At 38.4% G+C, this 20,704-nt stretch overlaps 1 protein-coding gene across 1 annotated transcript in view; it reads right to left on the reverse strand.

Moving 5' to 3' along the window:
- Positions 1 to 2,898: 2,898 nt before the first annotated feature.
- Positions 2,899 to 20,704, reverse strand: part of BTC (betacellulin) — a 40,732-nt gene continuing 22,926 nt past the window's right edge. The window contains 4 exon segments of the mRNA XM_087434671.1: positions 2,899 to 3,007; positions 4,838 to 4,984; positions 9,619 to 9,736; positions 18,118 to 18,216. Coding sequence (XP_087290797.1) covers positions 2,899 to 3,007; positions 4,838 to 4,984; positions 9,619 to 9,736; positions 18,118 to 18,216 — 473 coding nt within the window.

The following is a 20,704-nucleotide window of genomic DNA, read 5'->3' on the forward strand; positions in this document are numbered from 1 at the left end:
AGATGTAGAAAATTATCAGTTGTTTAACTTAGCTCTTATTGATATTTGAGCTATTTCTGTGTTCTATAGAAGCACAGCCTCAGTCTCACTCAAGAGACAGTATGTGATAGAAGGTGATACACAACTTCACCTTTTCTCCGAATTCTCTGCTTCACTTTGTGTATGAAATGTACACTGTAAAGTAAAACTTACAAAGATTCTGAGAAAGAAGATGCTTGGCTGACAGGCACAACAGCCAAAGTGCAGCAATTTGGGGACATCTTCCATCATTTTTTGTGACTGATCCACCCAGTCAATGTAGAAAGTTCCATATTCTATGGAATATTGGCTAAATGTAGATTTTGCCTTTTCAGGTTTAAAAGAGTCTTTATCAAATGTACTGTGGAGTTAAAGAGTATTTGGCAAGGAGTATTTGGCAAATTCTAAATAATAGAAAATTATGGTCATGATTTCATTGCACCAAAATTCACCCAAGGGCAATCCCAGGTACTGTTTTTAAGAACAAAAATGAGGATATGGTCACAACCAGTCTCTGCATGGGCTCTGCTATGCTCTCGCTGACCATCACTCTGGGATACATAGCCTATTCCAGTGCTCTTATGTATACTTTAGTGAGCATAAACACTTACCCAGGGCTTAAAGACTGTCAGGTATTTATTTTCCATCCCTATTCATTACCCTAGCTAAGGGTAAATCTGTTTGCTTTACTAATGTAAGAATTCATTCATGTCACTGAGAATTTATAAGGGAGCAAAGAAACATAAAAAAAGTCCATGTTACAGAAAGCATGGTGGTAACAGTAACATATATTCAGAACTCTGCGTTTGGAGTTTTTGCAGGAAAATGGCCCCAGCACCTCAGAGTCATGGCAAGACACAGTTCTGTATAAAGTCTTGGGTTATATTAGTGAGCTGGGTTGCACCAACTCGGATGAACAAAAATGATGGTTAGGAGCACAAACTTTGAACCTGGGTAAATCTTGATTTCAACTCCAGCTCCACTAATTCCTTACTCTGAAAATATACACTAGATTATTTAACTTCTTTGGGTCTGTTTCCATATAAGGGAAATGAGGATCATAAAAGATATCTCATAGGTTCCTGAAAGGATTAAAGGAAATAATATATTTCATACTCTTAGCACACGGTAAGTGTTGGATAAATGGTAGCTTTCTTATTAATTCAGTTCCTAAAATCTAAACTCCTTCTTACTTTTCTTTTTTGTTTGACTAATAATCCTGGTGACAAAACTCAGTTGGAAGTTTATTAAAATTTCCCTTCTTCACTGGGTGCTTTTTCCCAATTACTAAGCAATAATAAAATTACTTATTATTATTGCTATAAAAACAATAGTAAACAACACAAACTAATGTTACAAACAAAAAGTAAATACATTATTTAAAATTCATTTTTCTAGCTGTTTTCCTGAGACACATTCTGTCCATTTTCAAATGAGCAAGGCATTTTGTAGCTTGCCATCAGCCTGGAGGTACCTTTATAGCCTGTAGGAATAAGGAAAAAAAGAGCAAGCCATTTAAAATAAATGTACTATGCAATTAAAAAAAAAATCTAGAGCCAGCATTTTTAAGTTTATTAATGTCATCCTGGTAGTAAGTTGGGAGAACATTATAATTTCTCGATAAGCATTTACTATACCCTATGAGGCTGCTGGGAGTTTCTGAGAAAGGAGATTCTTCGTACTGCTGGGAGAGCTATGGAAAGTCACTGCTGTCTCTTGCTGGACGGGAACAAGGATGCATGTGGACCCGATTGCTGCTGACCTCTGCTATCACCTAAAAGGAACTAGCCAAGGACCAAGCCAACTCTTGGAACAGTGAACAGAAAGAGAGAAATAATGTGGGAGCCTCTGGTTCAACCAAGCTTGAAGACCACTCTCCCTCTGGACTGTCAGTTCATGTGAGCCAATAATTTCCTTTGTTTTAAACCATTTTAGTTGGGTTTGATGCTATTACAGCCCAAACTACCCTGTCTGGCTGTGCTAGTTATGCTCCACGTGCTCCCTTGGAGCTGTTCTCTGCCCTGCTCTGTGCTCCAGGGTGCTGACACTCCAGATTGCATCACAAGGGCTCCCTTGCCCTCAGGTTCTGATTAGGTTGGGCTAGTGGAAGGCACCTGCTGAAAGTCTGAGGCAGGAGGAAAGGGGATGTGAGGTATTTTTTCTCCATTTCCTGCCTCCTTGCTTGTTTAGGTTCCGGCAGTGGCTATTTCTGTCCGCTCCTGACTGGTAGAACCTCCAGCGGCCAACCTCAGTGCCAAGGTAACACTCCCCGGTCCTTCCAGGCACAGGAGGGGGACAGCCTCCTGCCACTGCTAGAAGACAGGAGCCTCGATGTTCCTGTGGGTCCCCTCAACCCTGCCCCCCACCATGTCTCTTCATCAAAATCTCTTTATTGGATCATCTGAGAGGATTTGTGATTCCTGCTGGGATCCTAACATTTAAAGTACTTAGAACAGTGGTTGGCATATGGTAAATGCTGACTAAATGGAGTTATTATTAAAACATTGCTGTTATTTTCTTTCAGAGTAAGATGTCTAAACTAAAATACCTCTCCCTTGTGCCCAAAAATGAGGAAGAAAAAAATACAAAATAAGTACCACAACGATGCAGAATTAGAAAGCAGATTGATCTGCTACATCAGCAAAAGTATATAAAAAAGTCCTCTTCCCCCTACCTATCTCTGTGATAACATGCAAAAGAAAGATAAGAGAAAATCTTTTATTGGGCTTCAGATTCTATGAAAAAATGTTAATTAATTTTTAGATGTTTTTAGACAAATCAAATTCCAATCAATGATTTACTAGACATAGTTCAGCCCCATTTCACCAGGTAAATGTCACCTGAGTAGTTTCCCATGTACCAAGTTTACCACACTTACTGTTAAGCAATACTAGTCTCTTGAATATCTTCATTGATTGGAGTTATATCTTTGCCCAGAGTTTCCATTTCTTCCTCTTTCTTCTTTCTTTTACGACGTTTCCGAAGAGGACTTGGAAAATAAAGTATTAGAGGTTAGTATAGGCCTGTTAGTTCATTTCAGTGAAAATTTTAGTCAAAACAAAATTAATTTAGTGAACACAAAGTTAATCATCAAGAGAGCCTATGATCTTATTTCTAGAGTGTTAAAAATGCATAGATTCCTTTTTTTTGTAAATATTTTAGGTTCTCTCTCAACTCAACTCTTTCTCCAGGCTCAAATGATAGCCACAATAGGCAGCAGTATGGATAGAGTAGAGTTATCTAAATAGAATGAATATGGTACCCGATTGTTGATGGGGCTTGGTTAGCACAAGAAAATTTTTCAGGCCTAGTCATTTTACAAGATAGACTGATAAGCATTATTTAGTGGGTAAATAAGAATTAGCACAAATTGGAAACAGACATAAGAAAACCAAGCAAGTGAGCGTAGTCTCTGGATATGTTAACAAAGCTTCTAGATACATTATTTAAGAAATGTATTAGATATTCTGGACTGCAGTCCAGTTTTCTTAAAGTATAATTCAAAATTAATGTAATAAAATAGGCCATTTCCCAGCTGTGCCCCAAACTTTGCATTATAAACACTCCTTTCTGCCATAAAGTAGGTAAAATTTAAAAATATCTTTTCAATTCCTTCCTGTAGAAAGAATCCTACAGATTATTTGGTTTAATCCTCTCATTAAAATTAAAGTTTAAAGATGTTAAGAAATTTGTCCACAGTCTCAAAGATATTTAATGGCGGAATTGAGACAAAAATCAAAGATTCTTGACTCCCGCTAACTGTGCTAAAGTTTCTCTACCAAGAACATTGTGAAGAAAGGAATCACGAGACACCCTCTTCTGGTGTGTTCCATAGCCCAAAAGTAATGTAGCAGTTTAGGAGGCTAGACTAGCTTCTCAAGACAAGAAGATAGCACATAAAAAAATGCCTTTTTAGCATACTATGTGGGAGTTTTGGTTTGATGAGTTTCCAAAAGAAACTAACTTAAGAACTGTACCAAGCCACTCTGTCTCAGAGAAAAAGCAAGGTGTTTCTTGATTCCCAAAGTTGTGGTACAAAATGAAAAGACAGGAAAAACAGTGTAATCATCTTTTGTAAATAAAATTCATTATTTTAATGTGGCCAAGAAAAAAAAAGTTTTTGTTTATTTCTATCTTTCAAAGTTATTCTGTCATGGTATAGTTTAAGAAAATGAAAGTCTTAATTAGCTTACTAACAAACCCATATAAAATATGACTGGCTTTAGAACTAAATAATTGGCTTTTTAAATTGAGATATAATTGACATATAACAATGTATTAGTTTAAGGTGTATTACATGGTTTGATATTTGTATATATTACAAAATGATCCCCACAGTAAGTTTAGTTAACATCCATCACCTCACATAGTTACAGAATTTTTCTTACTTGTGTTGAGAACTTTTAAGATCTACTCTCTCAGTAACTTTCAAATATATAATACGGTACTATTGACTATAGTCACCATGCTGTACTTACATCCCCAGGACCTTTTATCTTAGAACCAGAAGTTTACCTTTTGAGCATCTTCATCTATTTTCCTCCTCCTTCCTTTTTTAAATTAGAAGATTTATACAAATTTTATTTTAAATTATAATAATTATGCTCAGAAAAATGACAAAAATCATGTATCATGTGTTTTATTTTAAATACTTCAATATAAATGATGGCAAACCTCAAAAAGTGATTTATTTAAATTAAAGCAAAAAGGAAAGAGAAAAGGTAGGAAAGAAGGAAGGAAGGAAAGAAGAAAGGAAAGAAAAGAGAGAGCAAGATACGCTTTCTCAGATTTACTTAAAATTAAATGTACAAATACTTACTGACAGCATGTGCAGATACTGACCACCAAAATGATGAAAATGACCATAATCGCTATCAAACAAATCACCAAAATCTGCCCTCTGTCTCCTCTCAGGTAAAACAAGTCAACTCTCTCACATCGTGCCCCAGTGTAGCCTTCATCACAGCTAGAAAAATAAAACAAGAGGAGGGCAACCAGTTGAAAACGCTAGACTTGTAAGAATCTCCACTATTTCTTTTTTGAAGGAACTACCACCATTTTCATTACTTGGAATTAATAAAGAACACAATTCCTTTAAAAATTTTTTTAGAAAGCTGTGCAACCACTGTGTTTATGAGTAATTTCACTTTCTTTGCTGAAAACCTGTCATCGCTTAAACATTATTAACAATATGTCTGGTATAAATAAACAGAGATGATGACAATCTATTAAAATTTATTTTGAAATTTTAGATTCTAAATTAAAGGGAGGGTAATAAAATTCCCTCCAGAGCACCCCCAAGCACTTAAATACCTCTAGGGATTTTGAATACCACAAGGAATTCAAAAATCTTCAGGATTTCCCATTTCATTGTGGGGCAATATGAACAGTTTTAGTGTGCCCAAGCTCTCTTATTATAGATCATCAAAAATTATACTGTTTTATATGATCAAACACGCAAACAGAGAAAACCTCATAAATGTTTTTCAACAAGATTTCTCTCTCCCCACCCCCCAATCTCTCTCTCTCTGTAACTTCTAGCCATCATTTCTAGTTCTACCATGAGCAGGGCTCACAGATTAGGTAATGCTCTGCTATTCACCACCTCCCCAACTACACCCCCCCAAAATGCAATAGGTCTTAACTTCTCCCGTTCCTTTATCTGATCCTCAAAGGCCACATTTTCAGATCCGTACACCATTCCCTCCACTCTCGTCTAAATGGCCCCCCTTTCTCCATGGCCTTCATAAAATGGAATGACCAAAATCAACAAGCTCTCCAAGTGGGACTGTCACTTCCCTCATTCTCTGAACTCTCTATCAATACGGTCTTAGGATTCGCCTCAACCCACCAGATGCCCCAAGTCTGAGGTGACAGTTATGGATCCATTTGACCAAGCCAACACGTGAATGAGCAACACTCAACAAGCTCAAGACTCAGTGATTTGGGTACTATCCATACTATTCTCTGAATTGTGTCAGACACTTAAAAAACACAAAAGATGTTTGTCTGAGGACTTTTCAAAACCAAAATTATATGTTGTAACACCAGTACCATTGCATTAACAAATATTTTTCCTTTTTTCTCCTGAGACTCATTCAAAACACAAAGAGATACTGGTGATATACATATTTATTTAAATCTCAAAAAAATGAAATTCTGCTTCTGGAGAAGATTTCTGTGCAACCTCGTTTGTTTTTTGCTTTTTGCTTTTAAGAAAGGATGTATTGCTAGGCCATTCTTTATCTTATGTTTGACAAAAGCCAAGGCAGTTAATTCCCACAAAACCTGTATTTCTCAAGTAAGGAGATCCCTTAATGCCAATATTGTAGCTGATACAATGCTTCAAAAAAAACAAAAAAAAACTAGCTCAGTCACAACCAACAATTGAAAGGTGAGGTTCAACGCAAGCAAAAGAGAAAAGACACCTAATGCCATCTACTGCAAAGGACCCCAGGATGTTGAGGGAAAATTGCTTCCTGCAAGAGAGCCAGGTATCTTCACTGCAAGGTCAAAATAACAGGAAGAGAGCTTAGAAATATTATGAAATATCAAAAATCTCTTGCACATAAGACTGGAACTGGGGGAAAATATACTTTTAATTGCATGTGTGGGAGGAAAATTTAAAGAGTTTTTTTTAAGGGCATAATTAAAATCTTACAAATATAGTCTCTTCCAATTTGCTTAAATGTTTCTCTAACAAATTTACTAAATATGACATTTTTAAACAATAACTTTGCCTATAAAATACACAGCAATTACTTGCTGCTCTTTTAGAACGTTTTTCTGATTCTAAGCTCTGGGTTCAGTGGCTTAGCCATGCTTTAATTGAATTTCTCAGTTAGCAGTACTTCCGTTAAGTTATAACCCAATGAAGCCATGCCAGAAGGTCAAACCTTTACATAGACTGTTATAGTGGCTCTCATGTTATTTCACTTCTCACCAAACTAATAATGTATCAGCTAATGGCCATTTCAGTGGGAGAGGAAGAGGCAAAGAGTGCAAGATCCTAGTAGGTGTTTATTAAATGCTTAGTAAATGAGTAAATGAATTTTTATTTAATAAATATTTTATAAAATAAAATTTAAAATAATTTTTAAACATGGCCACGACCCTTGAGGACTCTGCAAAATCAGGATTTGGAATCGCTGTTCTGAAATAATCACTAGACACTGTTCTAAGAGATTTATAAGTATTAATTCAATTGATCCTTATAACAACCTTTGAGGTAAGTGCTATTATTAACCCCATTTTAGAGATGGAGAAATTGAGGTATAGAGAAGCTGAGTGAGTGGGGCTGGTATTCAAAAGCAGGAAGTCTGGCTCCCAAGTTCGTGGCCCAACTACATTGTAATAATGCTTAAATAAACTGTGCTGCAGAAATAAATAAAAATTGTATATCTGGAAACAAATCATCCTCATTCCAAGAAAATACTGAGAAAACTAATGGGGAATTTGAGTTACTTGAAGCACACTCTGGTTTTTTATGTAAAAACAGTAGTCCACAAATTCCTATGATCCCAAGCAAAAGGAGATATTTCTGGCTTCCCAAAAAAGCATAGTCACCAACGGCAAGACAGTTTTGCCTGAATCCATGCCACACTAAGTCATCTGAAAGGTCCAGCCTACGTTGACTATCTCCCAGTCACCTCAATGGTACAATTTCTGGAACATTTACTCTGTGTTGGGTACCATGATAAGTATTTTGCTTGAGGTATTATTTTGTTTAATTCTCAACACTTGAGAGGAAGATATTATTATCCCCTTTTACAGATTACAAAACTGAGGCTCCGGGAAGGTAACTGACCCATTGTTAACACTGTTTATAATTGGTGGAAACAAAATTTTAAGTCTATCTGACTCCCAAATAAATCTATGTCCTGACTCCTACACTCTTCCGCCTCCTGTTGATGCTGTATCACTCCACCACCAAGAAGGTGTTTGCGGTTCAGATTAAGGCCTTAGTTTTGACATCTAGCATAGCATTAGATGAAGCACGATAGAGGGACTTATTCATTTATTCATCAGCCATTTCTCGAACACCTAGTAAATTCTAGGCACTGTGCTTGGCACTGGAATACAAAAATGAACAAACCATGAGCCCCGCCCTCTGTGAGCTCCCAGTCACAGAAGGGACATTCAAAGCAAACAACAGTTCCGCTCCAGGGGAGAAGAGCTTTCATGAAAGCGTGGCTAGGTCACAGAGGAAGGACAGCTAACTCAAGTCACTGCAGAAGTCCTGGAGGAGCTGAAGTTTGAGTTGCATCTTAAAACATTGGAAGAGTAAGTTTTGCAGACTATGAGAAGAGTATGTCTAATAAACCATGCAAAGGAATGTAGGGTTTTAGAGGAACATTTGGGAATATAATGAGAGATACGGCTAGAAAGTTAAGCCAGGATCAGAGGAGCTATGGAGGCCAAGGAAATGTTTTAACCTCAGACTGAGGGAGACAGGCTGCATATTGATCTCAGGCAGGTGGATTACACACTGTGGTTTTCGTTCTAGAAGGCAGCAGTGTTAAAGAACAATAACCTGCAGACACAAGGACCAGTTAGAAAAATGTACTGGGTTAAAGGGTATTAATATTTTTAAAACTCAATATATTCTCCCAAGCCAGTGAGCAACTAAATGTAATTTAAAAACAAAACAAAACAAAACACCAGCTCTATCTTTTGCAACACACACAGGCACATTTTCCTTCTTTCCTTACATTAGCAATTCTTATTCTCCTCTAAGTATTATCCATGAATATTTATCTTTTTAATTAAATTTAATTATAATTAAATTTTGAAGTCCATGACTCTTAAACGTTCCACTAAATTAGGGTTTGGAATCACTGTTCTGAGATACTTATGAAAAAAAAATGTATACTGGGGGAAACAACACATAAGAGAATAAACTTTCTGTGAACTGTAGGTCAAATTTATACTTAAAAAATCACCTGACTCCTCTATAAGGAAACATCTCAGACAGCACTTTAGAGGGACACTTCTTTAGAAGAAAATGAATATTTAAAATATGTGAAAAAGTTGTTTGTGCCTGAGCAAAATTAAACTTGGACTCTTAATCTACTAAGAGTTGGAAAGAGCACTTTCCTTCCAATTCTCTGCTGTACTAAACACGTTTTGTGAATCTCTGTTTATAAATAGGACTGATTTCATTGCACTTAATTGACACTTGAAAAAGTAGCTTTTAATTTGGCAGAAATTTCTTCATATTTACATTAAGTCTGAACCACCTAACACATGCCAGAAGAATTTGTTTCCATTCGAACCACCTAGGAGCTTGTTCGAGCTGAAAAGCATCCTTAACATGGGACAGAAACAGTTTTGCTTGCGTAATGCAGCACAAGACACAGCCCTGCCTGGAAGCGGATCCGGACTAGCGCACGCTCATATTTTAGGAGGACAGTGTGCGTCAGCTGCTCCAGAAGTAGCTCCTGAATGGGCCCCTAAACAAGTGGCCCGGGGCCAGGACCAGGCGGCACCGTGTCCCTGCAGATGGCTTGGTTAGCTCAGACTTTCCAGTCCTCTCCAGCCCCAAGCCAGCCGGCACCATTCTGCACCCCCTTGCTTGCTGGCTCAGGGCGCTCCACTTACACGCAGGAGGGCGTCTGCTCGGCCACCACGAAGCGACATCTCCCTTTGATGCAGTAATGCTTATATTGCTTGGGGCACCGCGAGAAGTGGCCTTTCCGCTTTGATTGTGTAGTAGTAGCTGAAAAATGAGAAAAAGTTCAATAAATCAACTCACTTTAAACACACGTGTACATTAGACTCATATTCCTATCTTTGCTGCCAGTTTTTCTACAGAACATAATACCCCCATCTCGCATTTCTCCTTCTCTCCACACCGGGATACAAATCAGATTTTTGTGGCCCCAAAATAGCTCTAGAGATTGTTGGGTAACGGGGGTTGTGGTGAGAACGCTTCATATTTTAACTAAGACTTGTGTTCACACTGGTGTTGTTTAAAGGGTAAAGTACAGTCATGGTAAGAGAGAAGGCTTTTCTTTCCACGAAGGTTATCAGAGCCATGGGGCTGATGGCATTGTAAAGAGAGAAGGGTGTTTTTCCTTTTTTTCTTTTTTATATCTTTTTAATTTAAACACTTACGTAGCACTTACTGAGTGCCAGATGTTGGTCTATATGCTTTATATGTATATTAACTCATTTAATGCTCATAACAGCCTTGCCAGGTAAGCACCATTCTAACACCTATTTGTGGATGAGCACAGCACAGCACATAGAGGCTAAGTCCCCTTCCCAGATCACACAGCTAGTACGAGGCAGAACTGGGACTGAAACCCAGGCAGTCCGGCCCCAGAGTCCATGCTCCTGATTGCTCCACTCTGGCTCACTGTCAAGCCAGCTGTTCAGCAGGGAGGTGTCATCTGCTCTCAGCTTGGGGCACCCAGAAGTCATGCCTGCCTGAATGGGAGATTATTCCTCTCATTTGACCCCTGGAGGGTTTCTTTTGCCCTGAAGAAGGAGGAAAATACTGGAAGCTTCATGGCCAGGATTTCAATCCTGAACTGACCTTCTTGTCTTGTCCTTATAGAGTCTTGATGGCCTAATTTTTCAACCGGGGACAGTAATATGTAACAGTTTCTCCATCGCTTACGTGTAAAGTTTCAACCAATAAGGACTGTCAAGAAAAACAATACAGAAATACTAACTAGCTGTTCCATGTATTGCTTCACAACAGACACGTGCCCACACCCAGAGGAAACAGCTAACTAGCCAGCTCCAGCCCAGGGTTGGACTTTCCATATTCATGGTATGACCAACAGCTTACAGGACTCAGACACCTGTGAAGCCAGGAAGACCACAGGGTTCGCTTCAGAAGGGCATTTCACTCTAGGCTGGGTACGGCCCCTGGTATCCCAAGGACATTAAAGAATCCTTTTATTAATACCAATAACTATTAAATTTCCTAATTAATATGAAATGAGTACACACAATTGTCCAGGGCCACCAGAGAGAGGAATCGCAAAGAACTCTGGATGATCTATCACAGCAAATTCCTGTGATGCCAGGTCACAGAGTTTCAGGAGTGGCAGAATGTTGCTGAGGAACTGGCTGACCTGGTTTTGGTTGGTGACTTGATTACCAGCCATGCTGACTGCTTGTACGTGCCAGATATTTGCTCCCATGCGTGCCAATCAACAGGAATCTTACTGAAATTTCTCCCAGAAATAACTGTACAGTGTCTCAAAGGCAAAGATCTGTATATTTTGGCAAATAAATCAATCAGTCAACTTCCATTCATTGAGTACTTTCTATTTCCAGAGTCCTGTAATAGGCATTGGAAAACATAGAAAAAAAAAAAAAAAAGATACCCTATCTAACTATCTAAATTGGTACAATAGAACAAATTAAAAACAATGATATGCAACCAAGCAGTAAAAATAACCATAGTAACCATATAAACAGTTGTGGTGCTCTGGAAACAGTGGAAAGAACACTGGATTAGGAGGAAGGAAATTAGTCTCTCATTTTCAGCTCGGCCTTTCATTAGCCATATGGGTCTGGGCAAGCTAATTAAGCTGTCTGAGCCTCAGTTTCCTCATCTACAAACTGTTATATATAACACTTATAAGGAGATGTTATCATATACTTAAATGGCTGTTGAGAAGCTCAAATAAAAAATACACGTGGAAACGCCTAGCAGAGTGCCCAGGACAATAAAATTCTCAGTCAAAACTGAGTTGATTCTAGAATCTTGAAAATCTTGGCAATTCTAAAAGAAATCTTATATTGGTATGAAGAGTGCTTACCTAATTTAAAAAAATTCCTGGAAAATGTAGATTTTTAGGAGGAATTGAACACGCAGTTGAGTTATGGAGAGTATCAAGAGCAAAAGTTCAGGGTCAGACATATGCAGGCCTAATACAGGGGGTAGGAGGCAGATTTAGTGGGAACAGAAGAGGCGTGAAGGGGAGCAGCTGAGGATGGTGGTGAATGGAAATTAGAGACCTCGGATTTCAGTAGGCTGAAGTGTTGATGCTTGAAATACAAGGCAAGAGAAAGCTGACGAAGGTTCTTACAGATCGAATTAAATAGTATATGTGAAAAATACTTTAGGGCCGGCCCGGTGGTGTAGCGGTTAAGTTCATGCTTTCCACTTCGGTGGCCCCAGGTTCGCTGGTTCGGATCCTGGACATGGACATGCTCACCGCTCATCAAGCCATGCTGAGGCAGTGTCCCACACAGAAGACTAGAAGAACCTACAACTAGAAGGATATACAGCTACGTACTGGTGCTTTGGGGAGAAAAAAGAAAAAGAGGAAGATTGGCAACAGATGTTAGCTCAGGGCCAATCTTCCTCAAAAAAAAAAATTACTTTAAATTGTGAAGCATTTTACCAGTGTATTAGATAGGAGAGTGCAGACTGGATTGCAGTAGAAGATGCCAAGGGCAAGAAGAATACCAGGCCATACCTGAGTCATGCTGACATACATCACGTGGGTGTGGGCCAGGGGGATGAAGGCCAAGGAGATGAATTTAAGAGGCAGCAAGACTTAGTGACAGATCCGCTGTGCTCCAGAGAAGCCTTTCCTACTTTGCGAAGCATACTTGACTTTAAATATAAGCCATCTGGCTCTGTATCTGAATTTTACTAATTCCTCTGGTTGTGGTGTCCCTTTAAATGTAGCTGGCCTTCCAATAAACGCCATACAGAGATGATACCAAAAAGCACCTTCACCAGCAGCTGCTGGATGCAGTGATTTGATCAGCCTCGGTTCCTCTAAGCAGCACAAATCCATGCCAGGGAAATTGTTGCCAGACTCTGTTTTGATCACTCACAGAGCTCTCTCCTTTGCCAAATAAGCATGCTCTTAAATATTCCCAGCATTATTTGGATTTAAGAACCCCTCCATGCCACCAAGCAGAAAATGTCCGGTGATTTCTCTGTGGAACTTGAAAACCTGGAAGAAAAATAAATCACACATACTGTCCCCCCCAGAACAGATGGGATCCTCTCTTCTTCTCTTATGGAAATGAGAAGGCTTATGAGCATTATCCCTTTCAAAATGCACCTAAAATTCCAGTTGCTTTCATCTAATATTCATCAAGTTCATATTATCTGAAAATTGAACAACTGTGAAATCTAACATTTTCTGCTTATCATGAGACCTGATGACACAGGGCAGGGGATGGCAAAATCTACCCTTCTATTCCAGAGATGTTTATCAAGAAGAAGGAAAAGTTAATCCCATGACACAAGAATGATTAGTCCCACATATTGCGTTTCTCTGTGAGAAGTGAATGATATGGTCTTGAAAATGTAACAGCCATGAAGATTCCCCTGATACTGGGGGTGGTGGACCTTAATTGATCTTTTTTCCTCCCACCTTACTCTTTTCCAACCCACATTCCCAAAACCAAAACATTCCTCTGGGAGTGAGTCTGTCCCACAAAATTGCACTGGAAAACTATATCCACTAGTGGGCCAGATTCCAACCCAATCTCAGAAGTGGATGGGCACCACAGGTAACATATCTCAATCTCTTCGTGAGGCACTATCTTCCAAAGATTCTAAAGCCAATTAAATAAGAAACCACAAGGGTTACTGCAGGTCAGTGTGTGATAAAATCTGAATCTAAGAGTTAGCAAAAGGGATCAGAAGTAAGAAAATCTTTCTTCGATCATATGGGCAGGTAGATAAGAAGTAGTCATCTTTCTTGGGTCAGATGGATAGTTAGATGACATGTGATAGATTCTCTTGGGGCAAACTAAAATGGAGGAACACAGCAGACACCCAAATGACTTAGTTTAAATATGGAATTTTCCTCAATTTGACTAAACAGGATGGTTCCTTAATCTTTCTGTACATGATTCTTATTCTCAAGCCAAAACAGGTTTTATGATGCCTTTGTGATTAAAATTCTTCAGAATTGATATATTAAGTTTATTTTTCATAAAACCTTCACTTACTTATTGCAGTAGTGCTCATTACAGACCTATTTAATGATTTTGTAAATGATATTAATATCGGCAAATCTTCTGAAATCAACCCTGAGGGAAATGGACAATTATGATTACAATGTGTTTTTGTAATTCTCGTTACCATGTTTACAACCTCATAGTATCTCTAACCCCTTAGTTAGATACGTAGTTAAATTTCTGTGTAAGGGATTTAAGTGGGTGTGCCAAATTTTGAGATCGAGTTCCACAAGCGTTAACAAGGAGAGAGAGGAAGGAAAACAAATACCTATAAATTCACCTTCCCACACAGATATCTGTCCTAAAAAAGGGAATAACTAGTGTACAGAAGAGTTTAAGTGGGTGCAGCAGAGTTTGGGGACACGTTTCTTCCTAGTCTGTGAAGCAGAGCCCAAGGCTTTAATATTCTCATCCTAGACTTCCAGGCATCTTTCCAATAGGGATTTCCTCATTTTACAACCTTTTTAAGACAAGAGAAGAAGAAGAAAATTTTATATTTTTTAAGTTAATTTTTCTTCTTATCTTGCCAACTATCTCCCTGAGACAGGGGAATGTAAATTCACGATGCCCTTGAAAAGACGCAAAATTTGAAAATTTATTATAATTGAGGATTCCCATTTGTCTTACATTCAATGCCACTTCCTATAGAAATATGAAAGGGTCTGTCACTCCAGGAAAAGAAAAATAAATCTCATATATGTGCTTGTTAACCTTCCTGTGCTACTAGGATATTCTGATACAGGGGGCCAATCAAGTCAGATCAGCCTGTCTTCCAACCAGGAGGGTGTGCCAAACATTTTTGAGCTTACAGGAGTAGGACCTTCACTTAGAGCTGCCCTTTTTCATTCTATCCCTTTAAAGGAAGAAAAAAAAAAATCGAGTGTTGAGGTGTGAGTGTATTTGCATGTATTTCAAATTATTCATGGCTGGGGGGCAAAGAAAAATGGACAGGAAGAAAACTTGTATTTCCCTTTGTTTTTCAAGAGCAATATGCTATGGAATTCTTATTCGTACAATGCCTCCTTTACTCATTCTCCTTTGCTGGTTCTTCCTCATGTCCTTCAACATCTTAAGTTTTGCAATGAATTGGGACTCAATGCTTTCTCATCTCTTCTCTCTCCACTCTCTCCTTGGACGTTTCCTGGCTTTAAACACCCTTATGGTAACAATTCCCAAATTTATATTTCCATCTCAGATCTCTTTTCTCAATGCCACTGTCCCACTAATATCTCCACTTGGATGTCTAACTGGCATTTCAATTTAACACTTCCAAAATGGAATACCGGATTTTCCCTCTCAAATCTGGTCTTTCCTCATCTCAGTAAATGGTATCTACATTCTTTCTGTTATTCAGGCCAAAAATCTTGGAATCACCTTGACTTCTTTCTCTTTTACTCTACATCCAATTCATCAGAAAATCCTATTAGTTGCATTCAAAATACATGCAGAATCATCCCTCCATCTCTACTACCCTAGTCTAAGCCCAATATCATCTCTAGGCTGGAAGTAGTCTCCATGGCAACAACCTCTAGCTGGTCTTCCTGTTTCTGCCCTGCCCGTCTAGTCTGCACACAAATACCAGAGTGATTAAAACTCACTCAGAGTAAAAGCTGAAGGCTTTATAATCCTCAGCAAGGCTCCACATGACATCACCTCTCTGACCTCATCTTAGACCATTTTGTTCATTGCTGCAACCTTGGCCCCTGGAACAGGGCCTGCTGTAGGTGCTCATAAGTATTGGTGGAAAGAATAAATGCCTCACTCAAGATAGAAAATAACAAACTAAAAATGGAATGCTTAGAGATTGGGGCTATTTGAAAATAAAATCATAAAATCATTTAGAAATAGGAAAGACTCCTAAAGATCATCTGATTAACTTCTCCACTTTACAGGTTACGATCTGAGTCTTTGAAAGCTTAAGTGACTTACTCAAGGTCACACAGTCAGTCAATAAAGACAATCTGCTCCTGCTCCACATTAATTCCTCTTTCAAGAACCTATTGTCCTTATTTGGATTTACAAGCAATTATTTTTCAGAATTTCCCTCATATATTCAGCATTCTGCTCTTCCTATATGATTCTAGCAATTTAACATGGCGATTGACAACACACATTCTAGAGCCAGTCTCTCCAAATTCATGACAGGCTACTCTGCTTACTGTGTGACCTTAAATAAGCTAAAAATCTTCTGCACAGGAAAGAAACAATTAACAGGCTGAAAAGGCAACCTACAGCCTTTATGAAAAATAGCATGGTGTTTCCTTTAAAAATTAAAAATAGCACTACCATATGATCCAGCCATCCCACTTCTGGGTATTTATCCAAAAGAATTGAAATCAGGATCTCAAAGAGATACTTGCCCTCCCATGTTTATTGCAGCATTATTCACAACAGCCAAGATGTGGAAACAATCTAAGTGTCCATCAACAGATGAATGGACAAAGAAAATGTGGTATATTCAGATAGTGAAATATTACTGAGCCTTAAAAAAGAAGGAAATCCTGCAATACACAACAAACATGGATGAACCTGGAGGACATTATGCCAAGTGAAATAAGCCAATCACAGAAGGACCAGTACTACATGATTCCACTTACATGAGGTATCTAAATAGCCAAATCCACGGAAGCAGAGAGTAGAATGGTGGTTGCCAGGGGCTGGGGGGAGGGGTAAATAAGGAGCTGTTGTTCATTGGCTATAAAGTTTCAGTTATATAAGTTATGAAAGATAATTGCTAGAGATCTGCTGTACAACATCGTGCTTATAGTTAATGTACTGTATTGTACACTTAAAAATTTGTTAAAAGGGTAGATCTCACGTTAAATGCTCTTACTACAATAAAAAAAACTAGAAAACACATTTAGGATGATGAGGATGATTTTTTAACACTGTCAATCATCAAATTATGGAATAATCTCCAGAAGGAAATGTGAAAATGGCATCATTTAAGACATTTGAAACAAGACTGAAGAAAAGCACACAAACACATAAAGCTGGCCTTGTCCTTCTCCCTACTTGGGTGACAGGACCCACACAAGCATGACCTAAGACATCAATGGATTCCACAGCCTATGGGCACTCTCCAGACCACCCACTAGTGTGAGGGAAGAAAGAGGAAGATTGGTCTGGAACTGATGACTCACGTCAGGACAACTTGCTCAGCATGTTCCTGGCTCAGTTACAACTTCCCCAGGGTGCTAGGTAAAGAGCATTTAACACCAAGTTACCACACTCCCAGCTCAGAGAAGCTCCCAGGGAGCACAGAAGGGTCTTCTCCACTCCACCCTACTTTGGGAATTAGTCTGTGTTTTGTTTTGTTTTAAAATCACAAACAACCCCTGTAGAAGACCAGATCGTATAATCTATAAAGGACAGACAGAACCTTAGACTAGGGGTCAGTAAACTATGGACCAAGGACCAAATATGGTCAGCAGTCTATTTCTCTAAATAAAGTTTTATTGGAACACATCCAAGGCCATTCATTTGCATAGTGTCTATGGCTGCTTTCATAGTACAATGGCCGAGTTGAACAGTTGCAACAAAGGCTACATGGCCCACGAAGCCTAAAATACTTCTTATCTGATCCCTTACTGAGGCTGATGCCTGCCTTAGACTAATAACTTTGAGAATACTAATTCAAGCATCTCCCAGGTAAAATATGTAAAAATCATTGTCTTCTTCCCTTATTTTAAGCTATGGAATAGAAAAAAAATTTAATTTGAATAGAATATGTCAACTTTCTATGAATCTAGTGCAAGATATCCCATGCTAGAGTCTGGACCACACATCTGTGACACCCAAAATAGTATAATGAATAAGAATGGAAGCACTAGAATCGGAAAGACCTGAGTGTGAATCCCAGATTTCTTCATACCAGCTGTGTGTCCTTTGGCAAGTTGTGTATTCTTTCTAGGCTTCACCTTAAAATAAGTAAAAAACACTCTCCAGCTCATAGGGTTCTTGCAAGGAGTGAATGAATTACTGTATGTAAAGCACTTGGCACAGTGCCTGGTACGTTAATATGTGCTCAAAGAACTACCTAGTTTTATGATTACTATAACATCAAAAAATTAAAACTTAGAAAGATCAACTTTCCGAGATTGAATATAAAGCTGATAAAATACACATGCATCGCTTGTTAACCATTACCTGCGCAGTTTTCTCTGGGATCTCCACAGAGAAGGCCATCATTTTCAGGACTTCTGGTTGAATTCCCATCTGCCACAACACAGTGGAGGATCACTAGACCTTCAAGTTCAAAACAAAACCAAAATAAATACAAACACTTGAAAATTTGCTCAATGTGAAATACTCTATAGAAGTCATATCCCATTTGTAAAAATAACATGCCTGTGGCTTCCATTTCCAAGTCATTCTCCCACAGTGAGTGAGGGGTACACTGGCCAGTTTGTCTCATTTTTCAAGCTCAGGGCTCAAGACAGAATTTTCAAGCCAACATCACTTACATCTAACTATGCACCTTAAGTGAGGAGACTTGATCATAGTTTGTGATGGAGCTTTATCATACAAGCAGAAAAATAGAGGGAGTTCTCAGCCACTGGATGAATATACTGATTAATTTCCAGGGAGAACAGATGATGAACTGATGAATAAATGAAAAGCAATAGTATATACTGGAGTATATGATAAAGTCATTTGGTTTAAAACTAATTCAGCCTGACCTAGTTTTTCCAAAAGGGCCTGATGTGGTCTGTTGAGCATACATTGTACATCTGCTTTAAACATTTACAATGTCCCAAGGACAAGAATGACACCCTTAAAGAAAGGGATGTAGCTTCCCCCCATATCACTATTTCCTTAAAGATAAGCATTTCTTCCTATAAACTGACCTGCTGCATTCACTTTGTGACCACTGACCTGCTGAGCACTGACCTGCTGTGCTCGCCTTGTGACCACTGATCTGCTGTGCTAGCTAAGTATATTGTGACAGTAGTAAAAGGGATATTCCTGTCATATGTGATGTATGCTCTTTGTTCCAAGACGGTATATAACCACTCTGTACACCCCACTTCTGGGGTGTGTTTCTTTCCTTGGGGGAAGGAAGCCCCTGGGCTATAGTCCTCAGACCTGGCTCATAATAAACTCACTCCAAATTTTGATTTATAGATTGATTATAGATTATTTGCATCAACAGAACCCATGTGGCAATGTCCTCTCTCCATTCCACAGAGACCCACTATTTCTTAGGTATTAACTATTGAGTGTGCTTCCTTATGGGGAGATGTGAACTAGATATTCAATTCATGGGAATTATTTAAAAATTTCAGGTTTCTCCAGCTAAGTATCTCTGTCTCTGAGAAGGATAGGCCTCATGGAAAAGTATGGGGAAGAGAGGAATGCTGTGTTATGATTAGAACAGTTTAAAATATAAAAGGTAGTCCTTGCATGGGTCCTGATTCAAACAAACCGACTATAAAAAGTCACTTATGAGATCATCAGGGAAATCTGACACTGACTGGACATTAGATAATATTAAGGATAGTTTAAAGTGTGATAATAATATTGTGGCTTAGGTTAAAACACAGAGTTCATATCTCTTAGAGATATATATTTAAATACGTATTAATGAAATTAATGTATGTGAGATTTGCTTTAAAATAATCCAACAAGGGAAGAAGGGTGCAAAGTGGTGAGGGAGAGGTATAGATGAAACAAGATTGGCCGCATATTGATAATGGTTGCAGCTGGGTGGTGGGTATACCAAGGTTTACTATGCTGTTCTCTCCACTTTTATATATATTTGAAAATGTCTATAATAAGAAGTTGGACAGGAGATGGGAGGGCAGAGGAGGGCGGGCTTGGGAGTTAGCCGGTCCTGAATTCATGACCTGTCTTTGCCACTTTACAGCCATGTGACTTTTAGGCAAGTTTCATAACCTCTCAGTTCCTTCAATGGCAAGGTGGAGATGATTATTATCTCTTCTTCAGAGCATTGTTGTGAGAGTTCAACCAGGTAAGTATGCAAAGCATACACAGTGCTGGCATGTAAACAATGCTCAAATTACTCATTATTATGTAAATGGTAGGAATAACTTGCCCACATTTATGCATTTCTAAACTACACATGTTCTCCAGTTCAATTCAGTTCAACAAACATCTATGAGCATGCAGAAACACACGGGTGGATGGGACATGGTCTACTCTCAAATTGCTGCAAAGCTACGAAGGCAGGTAATCAGCCAACCAATTAGCCATAACACAATAGTACCTAGCAAGTTCAAAGGCCGAAAGAGATTTCCAAAAGAATCCTTCAAAACAGAGATTCTTTTCTATCTATCATATTGGAAAAGGTTTTTTTTTTTAAAAAAAAAAAGAGGTGGTAACTAGCATTGGAAACAGTGAAGAGAAACGAACACTCAAATCCACTGGTGGTGGGTAAATTAGTGCTACTTTTCTGGAGGACAATTTAGCACTATATGCGCTAAAAGCAAAAAACTCAAAAAATATACAAGTGCTTAAATCCAGTACTTTCATTTCTAGTAATTTTTCCTAAGCAAATAATTCAAGATACATAAAAAATTTAGCTACAAAAATTCTCTATATGACATAGGTTATAAAAAATTAGAAATTACCCTAAATATCTAACAGTAGAGAATTGATTAAATATATATGGAACAATTTTTATGAAATAAAATGCTCTTCAGCCGGAAAAAATAATTTTCAAGCATTTCAATATATTCCTAAGTGAGAGAAGCAGGCTATAGAATAGTAATGT

The sequence above is a fragment of the Ceratotherium simum genome, chromosome 8, assembly GCF_057802395.1.
Source record: "Ceratotherium simum simum isolate JZ-2026a chromosome 8, ASM5780239v1, whole genome shotgun sequence".
NCBI lineage: Eukaryota > Metazoa > Chordata > Mammalia > Perissodactyla > Rhinocerotidae > Ceratotherium > Ceratotherium simum.